General features: G+C 42.5%; 1 protein-coding gene across 1 annotated transcript in view; it reads left to right on the top strand.

The window, feature by feature from the left end:
• kcnk2b (potassium channel, subfamily K, member 2b) overlaps positions 1-22,467 on the top strand; it is a 155,542-nt gene that overhangs the window by 52,311 nt on the left and 80,764 nt on the right. The window contains exon 3 of the mRNA XM_052098626.1: positions 7,255-7,372. Coding sequence (XP_051954586.1) covers positions 7,255-7,372 — 118 coding nt within the window. The remainder of the gene's footprint in view (positions 1-7,254; positions 7,373-22,467) is intronic.

The raw sequence follows: 22,467 nt of genomic DNA, 5'->3' as shown, positions 1-22,467 counted from the left end.
GCTTTCTACGGGCAGGAGTGCCCCTGCAGCAGGTGTCCCGACGCGTCCAGATTGGGTTGGGGCGCCTTGTGCAAAGGGCACGCAGCCGCGGGCCATTGGAGAGGGGCCCTGCTGCGCTGGCATATCAATTGCCTAGAGTTGTTGACTGTCTTCTTTGCCCTGCGGCGGTTTCTCCCGTTAATTCGAGGCAAACACGTCTTAATCAGTTAAGACAAAACCACTGTGGTAGCGTACATAAATCGCTAAGGCGGCGTACGCTCCCGCCACATGTCACGACTCACCCGTCGTCTCCTCCTTTGGAGCCAGCGACTCAGGTTGCTGCGTGCCACTCACATTCCCGGCAAGCTCAATGTGGTAGTGGACGCACTGTCACGACAAAGCTTACCCAGCGGAGAGTGGAGGCTGCACCCCCAGTCGGTCCAGCTGATTTGGGAACGGTTCGGCAGAGCCCAAGTAGACCTGCTTGCCTCCCGAGAGACCTCCCACTGCCCGCTCTAGTACGGCCGATCAGAGGCTCCCCTTGGGACAGACGCGCTGGAGCACAACTGGCCCGCGGGGCTACGCAAGTATGCATTTCCCCCAGTGAGCCTTCTTGCACAGGTGCTGTGCAAGGTCAGGGAGGACGAGGAACAAGTCACACTAGTGGCTCCCTACTGGCCCAACCGGGCCTGGTTCTCGGACCTCGTGCTCCTCACAACAGCCCTTCCCTGGCAAATTCCCCTGAGGAAGGACCTTCTTTTCCTCAGGGCGGAAGACCCACAAAGGTGCGCAGTTAGGTCGGTGCTCTTATTCCTGCAAGAAAGGCTGGAGGGGAGGCTGTCCCCCTCCACCCTCAAGGTGTATGTCGCTGCTATCGCGGCTCACCACAACGCAGTAGACGGCAAGTCCCTTGGTAAGCACGACTTAATCATCAGGTTCCTAAGAGGTGCCCGGAGGTTAAATCCCTCCCGGCCAAGCCTGTTCCCCTCCTCGGACCTCTCGGTAGTCCTCGCGGGCCTCCAGAGACCTCCCTTTGAGCCGCTAGAATCAGTTGGACTCAGGGCCCTCTCTCTTAAGACTGCCCTGCTGATCGCGCTGGCTTCCATCAAGAGGGTCGGGGACCTGCAAGCGTTCTCTGTTAGCGACATTTTCCTGGAGTTCGGTCCGGCAGACACTCATGTGATCCTAAGACCGCGACCGGGCTATGTGCCCAAGGTTCCTACCATGCCCTTCAGAGACCAGGTAGTGAACCTGCAAGCGCTGCCCCGGGAGGAGGCAGACCCAGCCCCTTCGTTACTGTGTCCGGTACGTGCCTTGCGTACCTACCTGGACCACAAGCAGAGCTTTAGACGCTCTGAGCAGCTCTTTGTATGCTTTGGGGGACAGCGGAAAGGAAACGCTGTCTCCAAACAGAGGCTTTCCCACTGGGTTGTAGATGCCATTTCGTTGGCTTATCACACCCAGGCCGTGCCCCCCCCCCTTGCAGGTCCGAGCTCACTTGACAAGGAGTGTTGCGTCCTTGTGGGCACTGGCCAAGGGTACCTCCCTGGCAGACATTTGTAGAGCAGCGGGTTGGGCAACACCCAACACCTTTGCGAGATATTACAATCTCAGGGTTGAGTCAGTTTCATCCCGTGTTTTCTCAGGTCCGAGCCGGTAGAACTCGGTAACACGCTGATGGGCTGGCCGGGTGAATCGCTTGCATATACGCCCTTTCCCTCGCTTAAGGTAAAACAGTGTGTCTTTTTTCCCAGGAGACTTCACTCAACTCGAGTCCCTGGTCGATTCCTCCCTAGCCCTCATGGGTCCGCAGTTCGGCGGAGTAACTTGCCAACCCAATCCACTGCAGTTACTCAGATCTACCCTGTACTGGAATTGGTGCTCCACAGAGTAGGGACTCCTACGCGGACTCCCCTTGTGTGTATTTTCCGCGATACGGTCCCCTTACGAGCAGACCCGCATTTTCCTTGGGTAAGTTTCGGCTGCCCCCGGTCGCCGTGTGTAGCAACTCCACCCTCGTTGAGGCTGGATCTGCCACCACGCCACTTCCACGTGTCGCCTAAAAACACATGTGACGTATTCACCTCCGTACCTCCCCAGTTGGGCAGGGGTGGTCTCCGCAGGGTCTTTTTCCCCCCTGGAAGAATGGGAAATTGGGTAAGACCCCCTTCCCTCAGTGCGTGTAAGGGCCCTGGCTGTCTATTGCTCTATGCGAGAAACATAGAGAGAAAAGAGGTCCAGCCAGGCTTGGCCCGTTCACAGGTTGGCAAGCGTCGCCTTGTTCCCCTGCCTAGGGTAACCAGAAGGATTCCGACGACCTTTTGGGGGCATTGGGGAAGGGTACGTGCAGTCTGACACAGCTGGTCGTATGGCACGTGACAAATACCTACCCGTTCCTGTGTCAGCAGAACACGTACACGGCTCAGCGCATGGCGGATTTAAATTGGACCCCTATTGTCGCTTCTCCGACACAACGTGGAGAGAGCGACAGACGGGGAATGTCTAGGTTACAGATGTAACCTCCGTTCCCTGATGGAGGGAACGAGACGTTGTGTCTTCCCGGCCACGTCGCTAAGCCGAACCGCTGTAGTGGCCAGAACCATTTCCGGCTCGTCAGAAAAATCCTGAATGAACTCTAGTATTTGCATCGCCTTTATACCCATAAGTCCGGGGGCGGTGTATGCAAATACTGACTGCCAACTTCTCATTGGCCTTTTTTCAATGGAGCAGAGGTATATTCGGTGCTCAAGAGAGACCCCTAGTGTCGCTTCTCCGACACAACGTCTCATTCCCTCCATCAGGGAATGGAGGTTTCATCCGTAACCTAGACGTTTCTCCTGGTATTTCTGATATTACTATCTGCATGAAACAGAATTTTCATTTGTCTGTGCATGTATAACAACATTATTCTGGAGGCAAGGACTGTCAAGCAAAATATGAAATGTCAAGAACACATTTTGCAGTGAATAATAGATACAAATTCAAACATTAAAAGAAATGAAAATAAAATAAATATAGCCAACAAACTGGTGAAAGTCTAATAAGTCTATCAGTATTTTGTGCGAAAGACACCATTATTTAGTTAAATAATAGTAATACATTTATATAGTGCCTTACCTGTGGTAGCACAGTATAAAGAAGAAGAAAAAAAAAAAGACAGAGAATGTTTCTGTGGACATAAATGTGGTCAACTTTAAAAGATGTATAGATGAGCTCCAACATGAAATCACTTCAGGTCAGGAATTTAATATTGGGCTAATGTTTAGGCTATAAATGTGTCACGAATCCCACCTCCGCTGTTCCTTCCACTCACCACCAGAGGACTCCATCACCTGAGAATTGACTTGCACTTTCACTATAAACTACATTTCCCATAACCCTGTACCTGGTTCTTATTACATGCTCACCTGTTCCTCATCTACTCAGCTATCTAAGACTCTCTCTTGCTATCATTGCAAAGTCTTGTTTTGCCCTGCATACATTTCTGAGCATTATTCCCTGTTGTTATTACTTGCCTGTGTTTGATACCTGCCTGATTTCCCCCTGTTTGATTCTCTGCTTCCTACCAACGTTTACTACTGTTTACCTGGACTACTACTCTGATTGTTTGCTGCCTGCCCTGACCTCTTGCCTGTTTGTGACCACCCCTTTGATTATTCTTGGATACTGCTGGTGATTGACCTTTGCCTGTTTTCATTATTATTAATAAAGCTGCAAATGGCTCTCAACTCCGATGACTAATCATTACAAAATGAATGCAGTACTGTGCAAAAGTTGTTTTTTGGCACTTGTGAAAAATGTTGCATTGTGTCTTCAAAATTAATGACATAAATAGTTTTCATTTATCACTTAATGTCATACAAAGTCCAGTAAACATAAAAAAGCTAAGTCAATATTCAGTGTGATCACCTGTGCCTTTAAAACAGCACCAATTCTCCTAGGTACATTTCTTGGTTGTTGGCAGATAGGATGTTCCATGCTTCTTGGAGAATTTGCCATAGTTCTTTTATCTATTTAGGCTGTCCCAAATGCTTCTGTCTCTTTATGTAATCTCAGACTGACACGATGTTCAGTGGGGGGCTTTGAGGGGGCTATAATATTTGTTGCAGGGCTCCCTGTTCTTCTATTCTAATCTTTTCTATTTGCAAAAGTAATGTTTGGGAGTCTAACATTTATATTTCCTATTGAAACAATAAAGCTGAAGACATGAATAACCATCTGAAGACAAATGCTTTTGTGAAACATCTTATGTCTTAAGACTTTTGCACAGTACTGTACATATGAATGACATGTGAAACTTGTGATACATTAACAAAGACATTTCATGAAGTGTAAAGTGTATATGATGTCATATCTTAGTTAATGTTACACTTGATAAACTCCAGATGCGCACAATTAACAGAGACCGCAAATGGCGTTAAGATCTTAAATCACAATGTGCACATTTTCATTCATATGGTTTACACTTTAGAAATACTGGCTGCATAGATTCATAAATTCTTTATCATTTTGTATATGCCTTTTTAAAAGGTTGCTTTATCCTTGCGCCTCTTGGATAATCAATCCTATGAATTTATTTAATTTTATTTGGATGAATCCATTCTTCATTTTTGAAGTCATTATTTGTGCCTTTCCGAAAAAGGTATTCAACTGGTACAGATGCACTATCGCATGATATGCATGCGTTCATGACATTTTACAGAATTATAATGCTTTAGAGCTACTGCCTATTAAGCTGGACTATGGTCTATTAAGTTAATTATTTTCATTATCTTTACAATACATTTTTATTGTATTTATTTGTCTTTTGATTTTACTTGGTGAAATTATCATAATTCTCTGAGGCTCACCTGATATGCCCTGGTGCCCCCCAGGGGAGGCGCTCCTCCTGGTTTGAATATGGTATAGCTAGCTACCTGTGACTTACTAAGACCAGTGGTGCTGTTCATGTTTCCTTTGTATTCGGCAAGGCAAGAATTGCTCCATTTAAGCCTGTTACTATCCCTCTTGAAATGGCATATTCATTGGACTTTGTATTTTTCATGGCTCCTCAATGTTATTTGTTAATGTATTTAATTGCCATTATGGACAATTAAGGGGAGGGTGGTAATGTATCAATTTCTTTAATATATGGTTTGTTTAACTTAGTTTTCTCCCCCTTTGGTTGATAGGATGCAGTGTTCCTGCTTTTGCTTTTCCTGTAGGCAACCATTTTAAACAGAAAATGCTGTGGCAAAGGGAGAGTGGGAGGAAAGACCGTTTTTTGACCTACATTTGCAACTAAATCTTCATATTGTTTTATTTTTACTTGTTATTTTCTGTAATCCAATAAGTACAAAGTGTTTTTCTCTGATGTTGTTTCAGTAGTATCAAATGCTCTTTACCACACACAGAAGTGGGTAAAATGTAAACAGACGTCGCTACATAGTGTTTGTGTTTGTTAGAAAAGAAATAAAAAAAACTGTACACAAAAATACCCTAATGTTGCACAGGTTTGATGATGTTATCGTTCAAAACAAGCACTCAAAATAATTTACTTAATTAATCAAAGCCTGAATTTAGTTATATAATATTGCTGTAGTGTGAAACCAAATAAATAAATAAATTGAAACTTAATATGGAAGAAATTATGAGGAAATAATCTCAAACCCACAATACATCATAGAAATTTGGCAGCCTGATTGTAAGGCCTCTGTAACAGTAAACTTAAGGTCAACAATGATGGCTCAGACCTCATTCGAAATTACAGTATCCTGCCTTCTCCCTCTATACCTATGATTTTGACCTATTTTTTGAGGTCCATGCCCACCTCTTTGATGAGGGTCATGCCCAACACTTTGGTGGGGTCCATGTCTACCTCTTTGTCCCCTCTGTAGGTTTACTCTCTCTTGCAGTCTATCCTACCTACATGTTTGCACATTGCAAATACTCACACAAAGTTCTACTTAATGTTCTGTACTGTATATGGCAATTCATTTGTGATTACCAGGTGAAATAAATAAATGTATAGTAATAAGAATTTTTTATATTTGGCTTATCATGATTGAAATCTCTTATGGCAATTACAGTAGTTGATACCTTTCCAACACACAATAATCAGACCAGTTGAAAATCTATAGATATTCAAAATTATTAATTGATTAACCATTAAGATCAGTTGGATTAAATGATAGACATCTAAATGAGAACAGATGCAAATGAAACATTTAATGGGAATAGCAAATTAACTTTGAATGAAAATTATATATAGATGAAAGACTTATTAGAAATAATGTTTTACATATAAATCAAATAAAAATGTGCCGAAATATTTGAAACAAAAAGAGCATTTTTGATTATCTATTATGAGATTAGTGCTAAGAGTTTTACAAATGTACCACTTGTAAAAGGTACTACTAAAGTAGTAAAAAAAAAGTAAACAAACTGGAACATGTGTGAAAACAATATAAGCAATCAAGAAAATCTGTAATATAATTTAATAAAGCCATTTTGTGTGATTACCTAACATACAATACAATTTTAACAAGTATTATTTGTTAAGGTGGAAACAGACTCTGTCAGCATCACACAACAAATGTGTCTTTGAAGTGTGAGAATCATCTTATGACCAGCTTAGCAAACAATATGTTTCCAGTATTTTATATCTATGGGTGTATTTCTGCAATTCTGTTTGATCCAGCTAGTTTGATAAACATGAAGTAGGGAATTCACTAAACAGTTGCGCCACTTGTATGCATGGTATTTCAGCGCAAATATCTGCGTCTTTTGCCTACACTAACCACCGGCAATCTATTTTAGCAGGCACGATGAGTGCTGAAATTGAACTGCATCTTGAGTATTTAAATAAAGTAAATGTCATTCCCTGTAAACACATCCTTCATATGGAAATTAGGCTCATTGTAGATTGTGCGTTATTCACAAAAATTGCCCGGTGCAATTTAGATTACGCTATTACTGCAAATGAAACCAGGTGGGAAAGCAAATTCTGTTTAGAAGAGACGTTTGTGTACATTTCCAGTGTACATATCAGCAGTAATTCATCAAATAATGAGTCAATTATTAAAAAAAGTGTTATAATCTGGCAGCATTTTTTTTCTGCGTTTGCACTGTTGGCAGATCTGCATAATTACTTTGAATTATGGGGTGCTAAACCAGCACAGATGTGTGCAATTCATTCTTAGTGAATTCCCTGCTCATTCTTCATATATTACATACTCTATGCATACACAAATAACAGTAATGACATGACATTTAATGTGTTTCTTTTGATCTCAGCAAGTGGTCTCAGCGATACGAGCTGGTGTGAACCCTTCCGGAAACTCATCCAATCAAAGCAGCTTATGGGACCTCAGCAACTCATTCTTTTTCGCTGGAACAGTTATCACAACCATAGGTACTAAATACACACACAAGAAAATGCACATAAAACACTGTTTCAAAGCCTTGTGAGAATTACATAGGCAACTGCTTTCTTAGTCTTCATCCTTACTGAAACAGAACCTCATTAGCAGAACTCTACAGAAAGCTCAGTAGACTTCTGCAGAATTGGAACACTTGCAATTCATATAATTTTGCACATTTCCCATAAGCAAAATGCCCCATGTGTGTATTTGTTCATAAAAGTTTGTGCATAATCTGATAATGCTTTCAGTTACCACTAAGTTTGTAGTACTCTCAGCACTTTTCATGAAATTTACTGTGCTTATTTACACACAAAAAAACATGCCCTACAAAGATACAGTTGTACTGCTGAGATTGTTGTTATCAGAGATGGAGCAGGAGAACTGCAACACATCATCTCAGTGTTGCCATAGTTGTCAAAAGCAGCAGACTTCTTTTGAAGCTGAATATGGCGTTAAAATTTAATGATCCTCTTCAACTACCATGCTGTCAGCTTCCTGCTCAGTACATAAGGCAGAAAATCATTGACAGACAGGAAGTCTTCAAAGTTGCAAGCAGTCACATTTTTGTTTGCTATTGATAGAAACCAGTGCTGTCAAAGATACAGGTATGATATTTCAGGACACCCAATTCATGTTTGGTAACAGGGACTTTTCTGCTCAAAGGACCATTCATTTAGAATTTGCTGTGACAGGTGTGTATATAGGCCTCTTACAGAGTCATAACTATGTATTTCTTAGTTAACCTTTTGCATAAAAGGGATAAAAATAGACACTGTCTCATACACATACTGTGAGTAGGAACATGAGGAAAGACATTTGCAGCTTGTATTGTGAACAGAGCCATAGTGTACATCTCTGTCCATGTCCAAAATGTCTCAGCTGTTATTGTTATTAGTGAATGGATGTAATCAGTCTGTTCATTTAAATGCTGATAAAAAAAAAATAATCAGTATTTTTTTCTGGTGCTATCTTGATCATAATAAGACTTAATTTCATATAATGTATCTTGAATAAAGTGTATTTTTTTTAAACTACTGGCAATTTTTTGGTTTGTTTTAAGCTTAACCTTTTTTGTAATAAAATAAATAAAATTATATATAGGAGATGTTTAAATATTTTTATTGGAAATACTACAAAAATACTGTTTAGGAAAAGTAAAATTGCAGTGTAGAGCAGACTGCATGAGCATGGAGCAGTACTTCAGAGACCTGCCATTTTATCACATCGGCTGTGATGAATAATTGAGCACTTCACTGTCAGAATGACACTGATTTTGGTGTTAACTTCACCTGACCAGTGAGCACCTCATTACAATTAATTCACATGCCACACATATTCTTAACACTGTCAGGATCCCGACACGCATGTCTGGTTTTCTTTCCCTGTGTTTGTGTTTAGTTGCTGATTTGTACCTCCTGTTTTGTTGGGTTGTTGGTTTTTGCACAGCACTTCTGATTACCTCTATTGGATTCCTTGTCCCAGTGCATTTTGGTTTGTTTTGCCTGTTTTTGAGTTTGGATTTTTGGGATCGTTTCTTTCTCTTTCGGGTTGGTTCCCTTTTGGACAGTCTGTTACTGTGCCCCCTGGATGTTTTTGTATTTATGTTCTTGTTTGGAACCTGTGCTTTGTGTTTTTGTTATGTACTAGTACCCACCCAATAAATCTTCCCCTTTCAAGGCTGTCTGCATTTGAGTCCTGTTCCTAAACCTGACAAACACTCCACCTGATTTAATCTGAGAACATCTCCAATGAGAAAATACTCTTGATTAGGGTTGTTAATGATTAATTGATTCACAATTATTCACAAAAATTGTTGTTTCATAAAACAACAATAGTTATTATACTAATAAAAGAAATAGGTAAAAATATAACGTATCTACAATTTCATGAGTTTGCATGTCCACCTTGTTCTTCAAGTGCAAACGGTAAACAGATTGTTGTGTGGAGGGGCTAACAGAGGGGCTAAAATTTCCCCATGAATCATGGCTGACAGTGCAATAGAAAGATAATACAAAATAGTAAAAGGAGCAGATTGAAAGCACTGCTGCAGCAGTGGAATAGATTAGACAGAATAGTAAAAGTTGCTCCTGCAGGGACAGAGTGAAAGCACTGGTCTGGTAGTGGAATAAAAGGAGCTTCTGCAGAAGCAGAGTTAAATCAATGCTGTGGCAGTGGAGTTGTTGAGACAGAATAGTAAAATGAGCTCATGTGGGAGCAGATGGAAAGCACTGCTGCAGCTCAGCCAGTGCTGTCTCTTTGGTTTCTCCCACCCACTCCCCTTGGTCTATCATCTGTCCTCCAGCTCCATTGGCACCACCTCATTGTGGGATTTGTGGGCCACCTATGGTTTGAACAGCCAATCAGAACAATGGAATAGAAATGCTCCAAATTCCATTCCTTCCTCTTCATCATGAGAAAGAGATAAAAGTACCATTTTATTCTGGTCTCCAGCTGTAAGATAGGAGACAAAAACAGACACAGCAAAGATATGTGTCTCCCTCCCAGAGAGAGAGAGAGAGTAACAGATCATGCAAGTTCTGATTTTCTATCTCCAAGAGGCAAGGAACAACAGATACAACAAATTCAAATACAACAGAACTCCCTGGGAGACATCAACAGAAACCCCAGTGATAAGGTAAAGCTTTTGCAGGCAAACCCTCGCTTTTTTTTCCTGCATCTGCGTATTCCAGATTAAGGAACTCTGCACCGTCATCAGAGCTTTATCTGCGTGTTTTAGATTGCAAGGATTCTCTGGTACTCCAGGAGATAAGCATTATTCAGCACTTTGTGTTCAAGGCTGTTGAAACGAAGTCCAGCTCCTTTTCCAATTCTATGCACCCCAGCACAACAAGTGGAAGATGTTGCCATTACCAAGCTTATCAATCGATCAAGCGGAACATAAAAATCAATTCATAGTCCCGTTAGCATAATAGTACCTCTATTAGTTGTTAGCTATTCTTGTTTTTTTTATTATAAATATAATACATTTTATTACAGCTGTTCATTAAATCCTTACTTAGAGTTATTCAGAAGACCAACTCCCTCCAATACTGTTACGGTGTAATTCCTTAGCTAGTGCCTCAAGGTAAAGGGAATTAGAGGCCATCTGACATGCATACACCTTAAATGACATGTGATCAAAAATCACCATATACTGTGTGATATTGTGTGTCTTGTGTGAGGTCCACTACTTGTGTGAGGCAGTGTGATTAACACTACATTGCACCTACTGAAATGCTTTTCAAATGCATAAACAACTCAAAAAATTGGGTTGTTTATGAATAGTCAAGTCATTTTATACATGTAGTGCTTTTCACGACACACATTGTTTCAATGCTGCTTTACACAAAATTATGCTGTAACAGAAAATTATTCGGTGATGTCTTAAATCCCTATTGTGCCATTTAAAGAAATAAAGCTATTGAAAATGATGCCTTAATATGATTGTCTTTAGGCCCTCAGTAAGCAAGTCAAAGATGACTTTGGTAAGGAACACAAATCCATAAGATGTTAGTTAATGAAGAAACATAACCTTGATTGGTGAAACCATCTCAGTAGGGAGAGCCAGTTCCCCTCTGGTTTTAATTAAGTGATTTGAGTAGATGTTGGTGGGCATTTAAAAAAAATAAAGGATTGTGGATAAACGGTTAGATTAACGATTAAGTTAACAATCAAGCATCTAACCCCAGCCTGAACAAGTCAAATTGAGAAGCTCTTCAACAACCATACTGAGGACATTTTATTAATGAGAGAAACACCTGAAATATCAAAGAGATATTAGGACCCTGGGCCAGGGGAAGCAGACTTCCCTCTTGCCATTTAGAAACACAAGTCATTCTGAGGAGAATATTACAAGCTCTATGTATTTGGGCTCAATTTAAACAGAAGCATCTAGTCTAATTAGCCGTACATTTTTTCATATTGAGTCATATTTTATTAAATAATTAAAAATTTAATGAAAAGCCACGTTTATTCATAGCTTTGTGCAACTCTGTGCTGTAACAGAAAATACAGTCATGGGGACATGGCGGCACGCATGGATGAAAATGGTGCTAAATGTAGTAAATGTGTCCAATGTGCTTAATGTTCCTACTATGTTGTATTGATGTATGATTGTCTATCGTTACTGGAAACCTTTCACAAGAAACAATCACAAACTATCCTGCAAGAGGAGCTAAAGGTGAGTCTGTTTAGTCTTGACTTACTGTGAGGATCAGGCTCAGAGACGGAAGTGTTGCCTGACGCAAAAAGCCTAAAGAGTCAGCACCGCAAACAGTGCCAGAGGTAGCAAAAGCGGGGTAAGAGGGCCAGAAAACAAGCTAGGCTAAGAGCTAATCCCGACAGGCTGGCTGTACCGTCTGTGTTACTGTACAACATTTGTTCTCTGGGGAATTAACTGGATCATCTAAAACTACAACTGTCTGTGCAAAAGGAGTAAAAACCTGCTGTCTTTGTTTTATTTTAAACTTGGAGAAACGAAAGCATCCATCCAGTTAGATTGAATGATCTCTTTTCATGCAGACAGAGATGCTTCATAAACCAGTAAGGTCTGAGGAGGGGGACTGTGTATTTACATCAACAGGAACTGGTGTGAGAATGCTGCAATAATTAGAACTACTCTTCGCTAGTGGAATTTATGATGGTAAAGCATAGACCCTTCTGCCGAGGGAATTCACTACTGTTATTACTGTGGCCACCACCTGGGTTCTTCTGAGCACATTTATTTTATGCTAATTCCAGCATACAGGTCAATACTGAAACGTACCAAACCGGTTTCCAAACAGATCAGGGTATGTTCAGAGAGGCAGCTACAAATTAGGACATCATCAACTTGGAAGAGTATGCAGCATCTGTGACTGACTACACATAAACTTCAACACACGAGGGGAACGGGTTTTAGATCATTGTTATTCTCCTTTCCGGTATGGCTACAAATCCCTCCCCCGCCCCCCATTTGGCAAATCAGACCACTCTTCCGTTCTTCTTCTGCCCGCCTACAGGTAGAAACTGAAACTGGAAGCACCCACCCTCAGAACGATCCAGTGCTGGTCGGACCAATCAGACGCTACAATACTGTTTTGATCACGTGGACTGGGAGATGTTCCGGTCCGCCTCTGATGACGACATCGAGGTTTACGCTGACAGCGTAACGTGTTTCATCAGGAAGTGCGTAGAGGATGTTGTTCCGACCAAAACAATACGGATATACCCCAACCAGAAACCATGGGTTAATGGCGATGTTCGCGCGGCACTCAATGTGCGGACCTCCGCTTTTAATTCTTCTAACACGGAGGAGCATAAACAAGCCAGTTATGCCCTCCGTAACCGTATCAGTGAAGCCAAACGCCAGTACAGGCACAAACTTGAAGGTCAGATCAATACCACTGACTCTAGAAGTATGTGGCAGGGAATTAACATCATCACGGACTACAAACGGAATAAAGACTCCGCCGTGAACACCGTTGCATCTCTCCCGGACGAACTTAATAAATGTTATGCTCGTTTCGAGGACAATAACACCGCCCTCGTGGAGAGAGCACTCGCCGCTGACGCTTCAGTGGTTGGTTCACTCTCCGTCTCTGTTGATCCTTCCGACGGGTGAACATCCATAAAGCTGCGGGTCCAGACGGCATTCCGGGCCACGTCATCAGAGCATGCACGAATCAACTGGCAGGTGTTTTTACGGACATTTTCAATCTGTCCCTCTCCCTGTCTGTAGTCCCCACATGCTTCAAAACATTAACCATTGTGCCTGTACCGAAGCAAGCCACAATCACTTGCTTAAATGACTGGCGTCCTGTTGCTCTGACTCCCATCATCAGCAAATGCTTTGAGAGGTTAATCAGAGATTACATCTGCTCTGTTCTGCCCACCTCTTTGGACCCATTGCAGTTTGCCTACCGCAACAACCGCTCCACTGATGATGCCATTGCATCTACACTACACACTGCTCTCTCCCACCTGGAAAAAAGGAACACATATGTGAGAATGCTGTTTGTAGACTACAGCTCAGCATTCAACACCATAGTGCCCTCCAAGCTTGATGAGAAACTCCGGGCTCTGGGCTTAAACAGCTCGCTGTGCAGTTGGATCCTGGATTTCCTGTCAGGCAGACGTCAGGTGGTTAGAATGGGCAGCAACATCTCCTCATCACTGACCCTCAACACTGGAGCCCCGCAGGGCTGTGTTCTCAGCCCACTCCTGTATTCACTATACACACATGACTGTGTGGCAACACATAGCTCCAATGCCATCATTAAGTTTGCTGACGATACGATGGTGGTAGGTCTGATCACTGACAATGATGAAAGAGCCTACAGAGAGGAGGTGCACACTCTGACATGCTGGTGTCAGGAGCACAACCTCTCCCTCAACGTCAGTAAAACCAAGGAGCTTGTAGTGGACTTCAGGAAGAAAGACAGAGAACACAGCCCCATCACCATCAATGGAGCACCGGTAGAGAGAGTCAGCAGTTTCAAGTTTCTCGGTGTCCACATTACTGAGGAACTCACATGGTCCGTCCACACTGAAGCCGTTGTGAATAAGGCTCACCAGTGCCTCTTCTTCCTGAGACAGCTGAGGAAGTTTGGAATGAACCACCACATCCTCACATGGTTCTACACTAGTACTGTAGATAGCATCCTGACTGGCTGCATCACTGCAAAGCCCTGCAAAGGGTGGTGCGAACTGCCAGAAACATCATCGGAGGTGAGCTTCCCTCCCTCCAGGACATATATACCAGGCGGTGTGTGAAAAAAGCTCGGAGGATCATCAGAGACTCCAGCCACCCGAGTCATGGTCTGTTCTCACTGCTACCATCAGGCAGGCGGTATCGCAGCATCAGGACCCGTACCTGCCGACTACATGACAGCTTCTTCCCCCAAGCAGTCAGATTGTTGAACAATTGATCTCTCACGATCAAAAATTTGCACTGCACTTTATTAATCTATAATCTCACACTGGACTGTCAACATATTCTCCTCAATACAACTACTTTATATACAGGTGAAACTCGAAAAATTAGAATATCTTGCAAAAGTTCATTAATTTCAGTAATTCAACTTAAAAGGTGAAACTAATATATTATATAGACTCATTACAAGCAAAGTAAGATATTTCAAGCCTTTATTTGATATAATTTTGATGATTATGGCTTACAGCTTATGAAAACCCCAAATTCAGAATCTCAGAAAATTAGAATATTACATGAAATCAATAAAAAAAAAGGATTTTAAATACAGAAATGTCAGCCCTCTGAAAAGTATAATCATGCATATGTACTCAGTACTTGGTTTGGGCCCCTTTTGCATTAATTACTGCCTCAATGCGGCGTGGCATGGATGCTATCAGCCTGTAGCACTGCTGATGTGTTATGGAAGACCAAGATGCTTCAATAGCGGCCTTCAGCTTTTCTGCATTGTTTGGTCTCATGTCTCTCATCTTTCTCTTGGCAATGCCCCATAGATTCTCTATGGGGTTCAGGTCAGGCGAGTTTGCTGGCCAATCAAGCACAGTAATACCATGGTCATTGAACCAGGTTTTGGTACTTTTGGCAGTGTGGGCAGGTGCCAAGTCCTGCTGGAAAATGAAGTCAGCATCTCCATAAAGCTTGTCTGCTGAAGGAAGCATGAAGTGCTCTAAAATGTCCCGGTAGACGGCTGCGTTGACTCTGGACTTAATAAAGCACAGTGGACCAACACCAGCCGATGACATGGCTCCCCAAACCAACACACACTGTGGAAACCTCACACTGGACTTCAAGCATCTTGGATTATGTGCCTCTCCATTCTTCCTCCAGACTCTGGGACCTTGGTTTCCAAATGAGATGCAAAATTTGCTCTCATCAGAAAAGAGGACTTTGGACCACTGAGCAACAGACCAGTTCTTTTTTCTTTAGCCCAGGTAAGACGTTTGACATTTGAAGCCCATGTCCAGGACCCGTCTGTGTGTGGTGGCTCTTGATGCAGTAACTCCAGCCTCAGTCCACTCCTTGTGAAGCTCCCCACACATTTGAATGGCCTTTTCCTGACAATCCTCTCCAGGCTACGGTCATCCCTGCTGCTTGTGCACCTTTTTCTTCCACACTTTTCCCTTCCACTTAACTTTCTAATAATGTGCTTTGATACAGCACTTTGAGAACATCCAACTTCTTTTGCAATTACCTTTTGAGGCTTTCCCTCCTTGTGGAGGGTGTCAATGATGGTTTTCTGCACAACTGTCAGGTCAGCAGTCTTCCCCATGATTGTGAATTCAACTGAACCAGACTGAGAGACCATTTAAAGGCTCAGGAACCCTTTGCAGGTGTTTAGCTGATTAGAGTGTGACACTTTGAGCCTACAATACTGAACCTTTTCACAATATTCTAATTTTCTGAGATTCTGAATTTGGGGTTTTCATAAGCTGTAAGCCATAATCATCAAAATTATATCAAATAAAGGCTTGAAATATCTTACTTTGCTTGTAATGAGTCTATATAATATATTAGTTTCACCTTTTAAGTTGAATTACTGAAATTAATGAACTTTTGCACGACATTCTAATTTTTCGAGTTTCACCTGTATAATGTATATTCTTTACTTATTGTATTGTATATTGTGTGTATTGTTTACTGTACATTGTATATAATTATTGTGTTGTGTAAGTATGTGTACATCTGATATGTAAATTGTGTTGTGTAAGTATGTTGTTTACTGTAATTGGTATATGTCTCATCACTGTCATGACTGCTATGTTGCTCGGACCTGCACACAAGAATTTCACCTACTGTTGCACTTGTGTACATGGTAGTGTGACAATAAAGTGATTTGATTTGATTGATTTGATTGATATGCATAGATTATGTTACTCACCATCACATGAGCAAACCATAAACCATGGATGAATGTAGACACCCAATCACTGCTAAAAGCACGAAATGCTGCATTCCGATCAAGTGACAATGCTGCCCTGATGACTGCAAGGGCAAACCTGTCACATGCCATCAAGATCACAAAACGTGCATATGTGACCCGTCACGGAAACCAGTGACACAAGTTGGCAGCACAACTTGTGAGCAAAATGAGAAACAAGTGTTTTTTTCCAAAATTGGTGATTTCCGCTTTTTTGCAGAATCTGTTAGTTGAGATCATGAAGAAGCCTCTCCATGTTTGAGATAACAGTATTGGTATATTTAAAAGCGTACATTTTGAGGTTGAAATCGGCTTGTTTTTCGGAGATTCTAGCATGCAGTAGGGGCGTGTCATTGTCTGTGTGTATTTCCGTACTGAATAGCCGCCGGCGCTTTTGCCCCCGCCTCCCTAACAGCGTGGCTACTTATTATGCAGCGCTCTAGCCGGCTCTATCTGATATCAAAATTCAATGAAGATGGACGCCGCAAAGAATGTCGCAGACGAGCTGAACCGTGGCCGTTACAACGAAAATGTTTTGAAGTACTTCTTCGACAAGCCGGATGCTTATGAACAAGCGTTCACTGATTCTGAAGACGATCTGAGCGACGATGAAAGTGGCATGATAAGACTGAATAATATCCCTAATCTACAACTGAGCGAAGATGAAGACGAGGAAGAATGTATCGGACTGGCGTCATGCGAATTATTGGACATTTAGAGGCAAACAGACGCACAGTGCAAACTTCGGAGATGGTTACATCCACAAAGAAGACCCGACAAAGAGAAAGTGTGCCCGAACGACTTATTTCATTGGAGGCAACGAGATCTGCAAGAATACTTTTCTGTTTCTTATGGGGTGAGTTTCCATAAACATCAAAGTTTGTCGTTTTTTGTTCATTCTAAGAACACGTACACGTTATCTCATGTTTAGTCCATGTTTACAGGGGGAGCTTTACAGGGGTATGGCTTATCTAAATGAGATGTAAATGAGCCCTATTGTCACTCCCAGCAGCAGAGAGAGGTGAGAACTGCACAATCTTTTGAGGCCGTTTTCTCCCCTTTTAGCTTTTTTGAGTGCCTACCTTCAAATGGCCACAACTTCTCCAAATATTGTCAGATTTCCATGTGTTACAAATCGTTGGAAAGCTTGGAGACTACACTTTCAGAATCTGTGAATAACTCAAAATGCCCCAAAACCGACTTGTGTCCCTACTTTCCGTGATCGGTCACATATGCGCAAATAATCCAGGGACACTTCATGCACACAAGGGACACACAGCATATGTGGCAAGGTATTAAGGCCATCACTGACTATAAAAGACCATAACAGGTCCGTAATAGTGATGCATCCTGCTGGATATGTTCAATAAATTCTATACACGTTTTGAACCTCAAAACTGTGTGCCAGCAAGGAAAGCAACATCTGGTCCAGCAAAATAACGCTAAGCACCAGAGCCCTGCAGGGCTGCATGCTCAACCCACTTCTGTTCACCCTGATGACATATGACTGCAATGCTAAGCATAATAAAAATGACATCATCAAATTTGCAGATGACACCGTGGTGATTTAACTTATCAACAACAACAACAAGACATCGTACAGAGATGAAGCGAAGCATCTAGTGGACTGGTGCGAAAACAACAACCTGTCTCTGAATGTTGATAAAACCAAAGAAATAGTCATTGTCTTCAGGAAATCACACACCAATCACTCCGCACTGCTCATCAATGGATCCACTATAGAGACAGAGTCGTACCAAGTTCCTGGGTCTTTACATCACAGACAATCTCACTTGGTCCCTCAGCACCTCCTCACTAGCTAAGAGAGCACAGCAGAATCTTCACTTTCTGTGGCAACTGAGGAAGAAACCCCCCCAAACTCCCATCCTCTCCACATTCTACAGAGGAAACATGGAAAGCATTCTACCAACCTGCATCACCATCTGTTTTGGGAATTGCAGTGCCTCAGAGTCCCTACAATGCATTGTATAAACAGCTGAAAGAATCATCGGACTCTCACTCCCATTCATAACAGACATTTATCATGAATGCATTTTACTAGGGGTGTGACGATACACTTGGCTCATGAGACGAGACGATACATGATACTGGGTTCATGAGAATGAGACGAGACGATATTTTAACACTAAATGACTGGTCTTTTATTTGACTTGGGGATGGGCGATGCCACTATTTTCTTTTCGATCTGATACCAAGTACTTTTAGGCCTGTATTTTTACGAATTCTTTGGATAAAATTAGTAACTTAAATTATTACTTATATTTTTGGTATATTTATAGGCTTAAGCATAAAATTATTAGGCTGCTTTGTTTTCCTTTTAAAAATTAGTTAGTATAAGCCTCATATAAAACCTCAAAATTAACCATAGATATTATTATATGGTTATTATTACTAAAACCAAGTTACTGTATGGATAATACAGTAATGGTTTTACCATGGTTAATTGTATCAACCTTGGTTACTGCCAAAATAAATAAATAAACACAAATAAAAAACAGTAATGGTTACTAGTTAATACAATATTACTATTTTCCCCCCAGGCAATCAGACTCATTAACACCCAGACACCTTCTAGATGTTTAGAAGATGTCTAGAAGGGGTAAAAATCATTAGAACTTTGCACTACTGCCTGTACCTTTGCATAACACTTTAGTACATATTGTATTCCTGCTTCTACCTAATAGTCTACATGACTATTATCCTTACCGCTGCTATTAACTCTTGCACTGAGATAAACAATTTTATTTCAATTTGCAATTTGCAAACAGCATTTTATATACAATTTGAAAAGAAAATTTTTCAAAAGAACACTCCAGGAGTGGTGGTGGTGGTTGTCACGATTCCCCGTTGTCTACTCAGTGTTTCTCCCGTCACCTGTCCCGAACTACACTTCCCATAATCCCCTGCCCTCACCACTGCCAGTGTCATTGTTCTCACCTGTGTTTAATTTAATCATTATCCTTCTGTGTAGTTAAGCCCTGTTGTTTGTTCATTCGTTGTCGGTCGTTGAATGTTATGGTGTCTTTGTCTGTGTTCCTGCCGTGCCCTCCGTGGATGTTTCTAGTGTTTATATTTTTGATATCCCTCGTGGATATTTTGTTTGTTCCCTGTGTTTTGATTTATTCTGTGTTTTATTGTTTATTTAATAAAGAACTGCATTTAGATCCTTACTCCTCGTCTGCCCTCGTCTGAATCCATACAAAATGACGACCTCATAATGGATCTAGCAGCTCGATTAATGGCGTACTTCACAGATCTACGCCAGGCGGATTTGATGATCCGGGAGTACTCCCATTGCTTCTCCACTGCAGCCATCCACTCCGATCTCGATGACAATTCCCTGAAGGATATGTATCGGATCGGACTACCAACACGCCTGTGGAAGGAGTTGCCTAACACCGGAGATTATACATGGAAGGAGTATATGGGGCTCATCTTGGAGAGATTCGCCGCAGGGGAACCACCTCTCTCAGTCCCGGCTTCGGCTTCTGAGCAAACGCCCACACCTGCCACGGCCAACGAGTTAGAAATCTCGTCCGTCCCAGAGCCAGCATTGCCAGCCTCATCCGTCCCAGAACCAGCATGCTCAGCCTCGTCCGCCCGGAGGAGGAGGAGAAGAGGAAAGGCTTCTGCTCTCCAGTCTCCGCCTTCCATGGCTCCGTCCACAGAACCTTCCATGGCTCTGCCTTCCACGTTCAGTGAACCAGAGCTCACGCATGCCATGGTCAACGAATCAGCGCCTGTAGACTCGACCGTCAGTGAGCCAGCGCCTGTGGCCTCGACCGCCAGTGAGCCAGTGCCTGCAGCCTCGACCGTCAGTGAGCCAGTGCCTGCAGCCTCGACCGTCAGTGAGCCAGCGCCTGTAACCTCAACCATCCCAGAGCCAGAGCCAGCACATGAAGCCTCGACAGTTCCCTTGACCCTGCCTCCTGCTGGCCGAGGGAGAAAGAGAAGGAAGAGGGCACCTTCTCAGTCTCTGCTAGTACTCGTGACCACTGAGGTCACTCTCGAGCCTCCCAGGGCTTTGCCTCTCGAGCCTCCCAGGGCTCCGCCTTCCGAGCCTCCCAGGGTTCAGCCTCTCGAGCCTCCCAGGGCTCCGCCTCTCGAGCCTCCCAGGGCTCTGCCTTCCAGGGCTTCGCCTCTCGAGCCTCCCAGGGCTCCGCCTTCCAGGGCTTCACCTCTCGAGCCTCCCAGGACTCCGCCTCCAGAGCCTCCCTCGGCTCCACCTCCAGAGCCTCCCACGGCTCCGCCTCCAGAGCCTTCTACAGCGCCGCCTTAAACGGCTCCGCCTCCAGAGCTGTCCACGGCTCCGTCTCCAGAGCCTGCTACTGCGCCGCCTACCACAGCTCCACCTCCGGAGCCTTCCACGGCTCCACCTTCAGAACCTTCCACAGCTCCGCCTCCCACAGCTCCGCCTCCTGAACCTTCCACAGCTCCGCCTCCCACAGCTCTGCCTCCTGAGCCTTCCACAGCTCCGCCTCCTGAGCCTTCCATGGCTCTGCCTCCTGAGCCTTCCACAGCTCCTCCAGGCCTACTGACTCAGTCCCTGTCCTGTGGCCACCTCCCAGGCCTCCTGATCCAGTCCTCATCTTGTGTGCCCCTTGGACTGTCTCTGTGCCCTCCTTGGTATGCCTGCCCCCCCTTCTCTCCTTGTATGATTTTGTTTTTTGTTTTTGTGGGTTTTTTAATCTTTTTTAGGAGCGTCTGGTATCCGCTCCTTTGAGGGGGGGTTATGTCACGATTCCCCATTTTCTGCTCAGTGTTTCTCCCGTCACCTGTCCCGAACTACACTTCCCATAATCCCCTGCCCTCATCACTACCAGTGTCATTGTTCTCACCTGTGTTTAATTTAATCATTATCCTTCTGTGTATTTAAGCCCTGTTGTTTGTTCATTCGTTGTTGATCGTTTTATGTTATGGTTGTCTTTGACTGTGTTCCTTCCGTGCCCTCCGTGGATGTTTCTAGTGTTTATATTTTTGTTATCCTCTCGTGGATGTTTTGTTTGTTCCCTGTGTTTTGATTTATTCTGTGTTTTCTTGTTTATTTAATAAAGAACTGCATTTAGATCCCCACTCCTCGTCTGAATCCTAACAGTGGTGTAGTGGGCTAAAGCACATAACTGTAAATCAGAAGGTCACTGGTTCGATCCCCATGGCCACCACCATTGTGTCCTTGAGCAAGACACTTAACTCCAGGTTGCTCCGGAGGGATTGTCCCTGTAATATGTGCTCTGTAAGCCGCTTTGGATAAAAGCATCTGCCAAATGCATAAATGTAAATGTAAACATTTCAATTTTACAAGTTTCAATGGAAACGTTTTATATATAAACCTATATATATATATATATATATATATATATATATATATATATATATATATATATATATATATATATATATATATATATATATATATATTATACAGTTATTTCAGATATAAATTCTAGTATTTTCATGTCAACATTTAACAGGGAGATTGGTCTATATGAACTACATTCAAGTGGGTCATAGTTTCAAAATAAGTGTGATAAATTCTTCTGTAAGGGACTGTGGTAGTTTTGTATTATGTAAATCATTTTTGTGCATTTTTAAAAGGATCGATGTCAGTTTATGGCTAAAAGCTTTGTAGAATTCAATTGGAAATCAATCAGGGCTGGGGGTTTTACCATTTTGCATCATTTTAATAGAGTCCATTATCAGTCTATATAAAGTTTCTTTGGGATATTCAAGTTTTTAAAAACATCTGACATGCTTGATCGATCTTTTGGAAATTCAGAAGTATATAAATCAGAATAATATTTCTTAAAGACATCATTCATTTCTTTGGGGTCTACTGTTAGACACAGTGTGTTTCGAATCTGTGGGATTAACCTGGTAGCCGACTGATTTTTAATCTGATGTGCTAAAAACCTTCCTGCCTTCTCTTCATGCTCATAGTAATATCCTTTGCGTTTTCCCAATTGTACTTTAATTTCTACTCTTTTCTTCAGCAGTTCTTCGGAGGGGGTTGTAGAAAGTTCTCTGTCTATTTTTCTATAGAGTCAATTAATTGTTGTAGCTTTGCTTTTTTTTTTTTTTTTTTTGTATATTACTGGATGCTGAATAGGATACAGTTTCTCCTCTAATGACAACTTTCAGTGTTTCCCATAGGGTTGATGGTGATATTGAGTCGGTTT

The sequence above is a fragment of the Xyrauchen texanus genome, chromosome 30 (assembly GCF_025860055.1).
Source record: "Xyrauchen texanus isolate HMW12.3.18 chromosome 30, RBS_HiC_50CHRs, whole genome shotgun sequence".
In the NCBI taxonomy this organism is placed as follows: domain Eukaryota; kingdom Metazoa; phylum Chordata; class Actinopteri; order Cypriniformes; family Catostomidae; genus Xyrauchen; species Xyrauchen texanus.
Note: the sequence above shows the minus strand (reverse complement) of the source record. Positions and strands in the feature narration are given on the sequence as shown.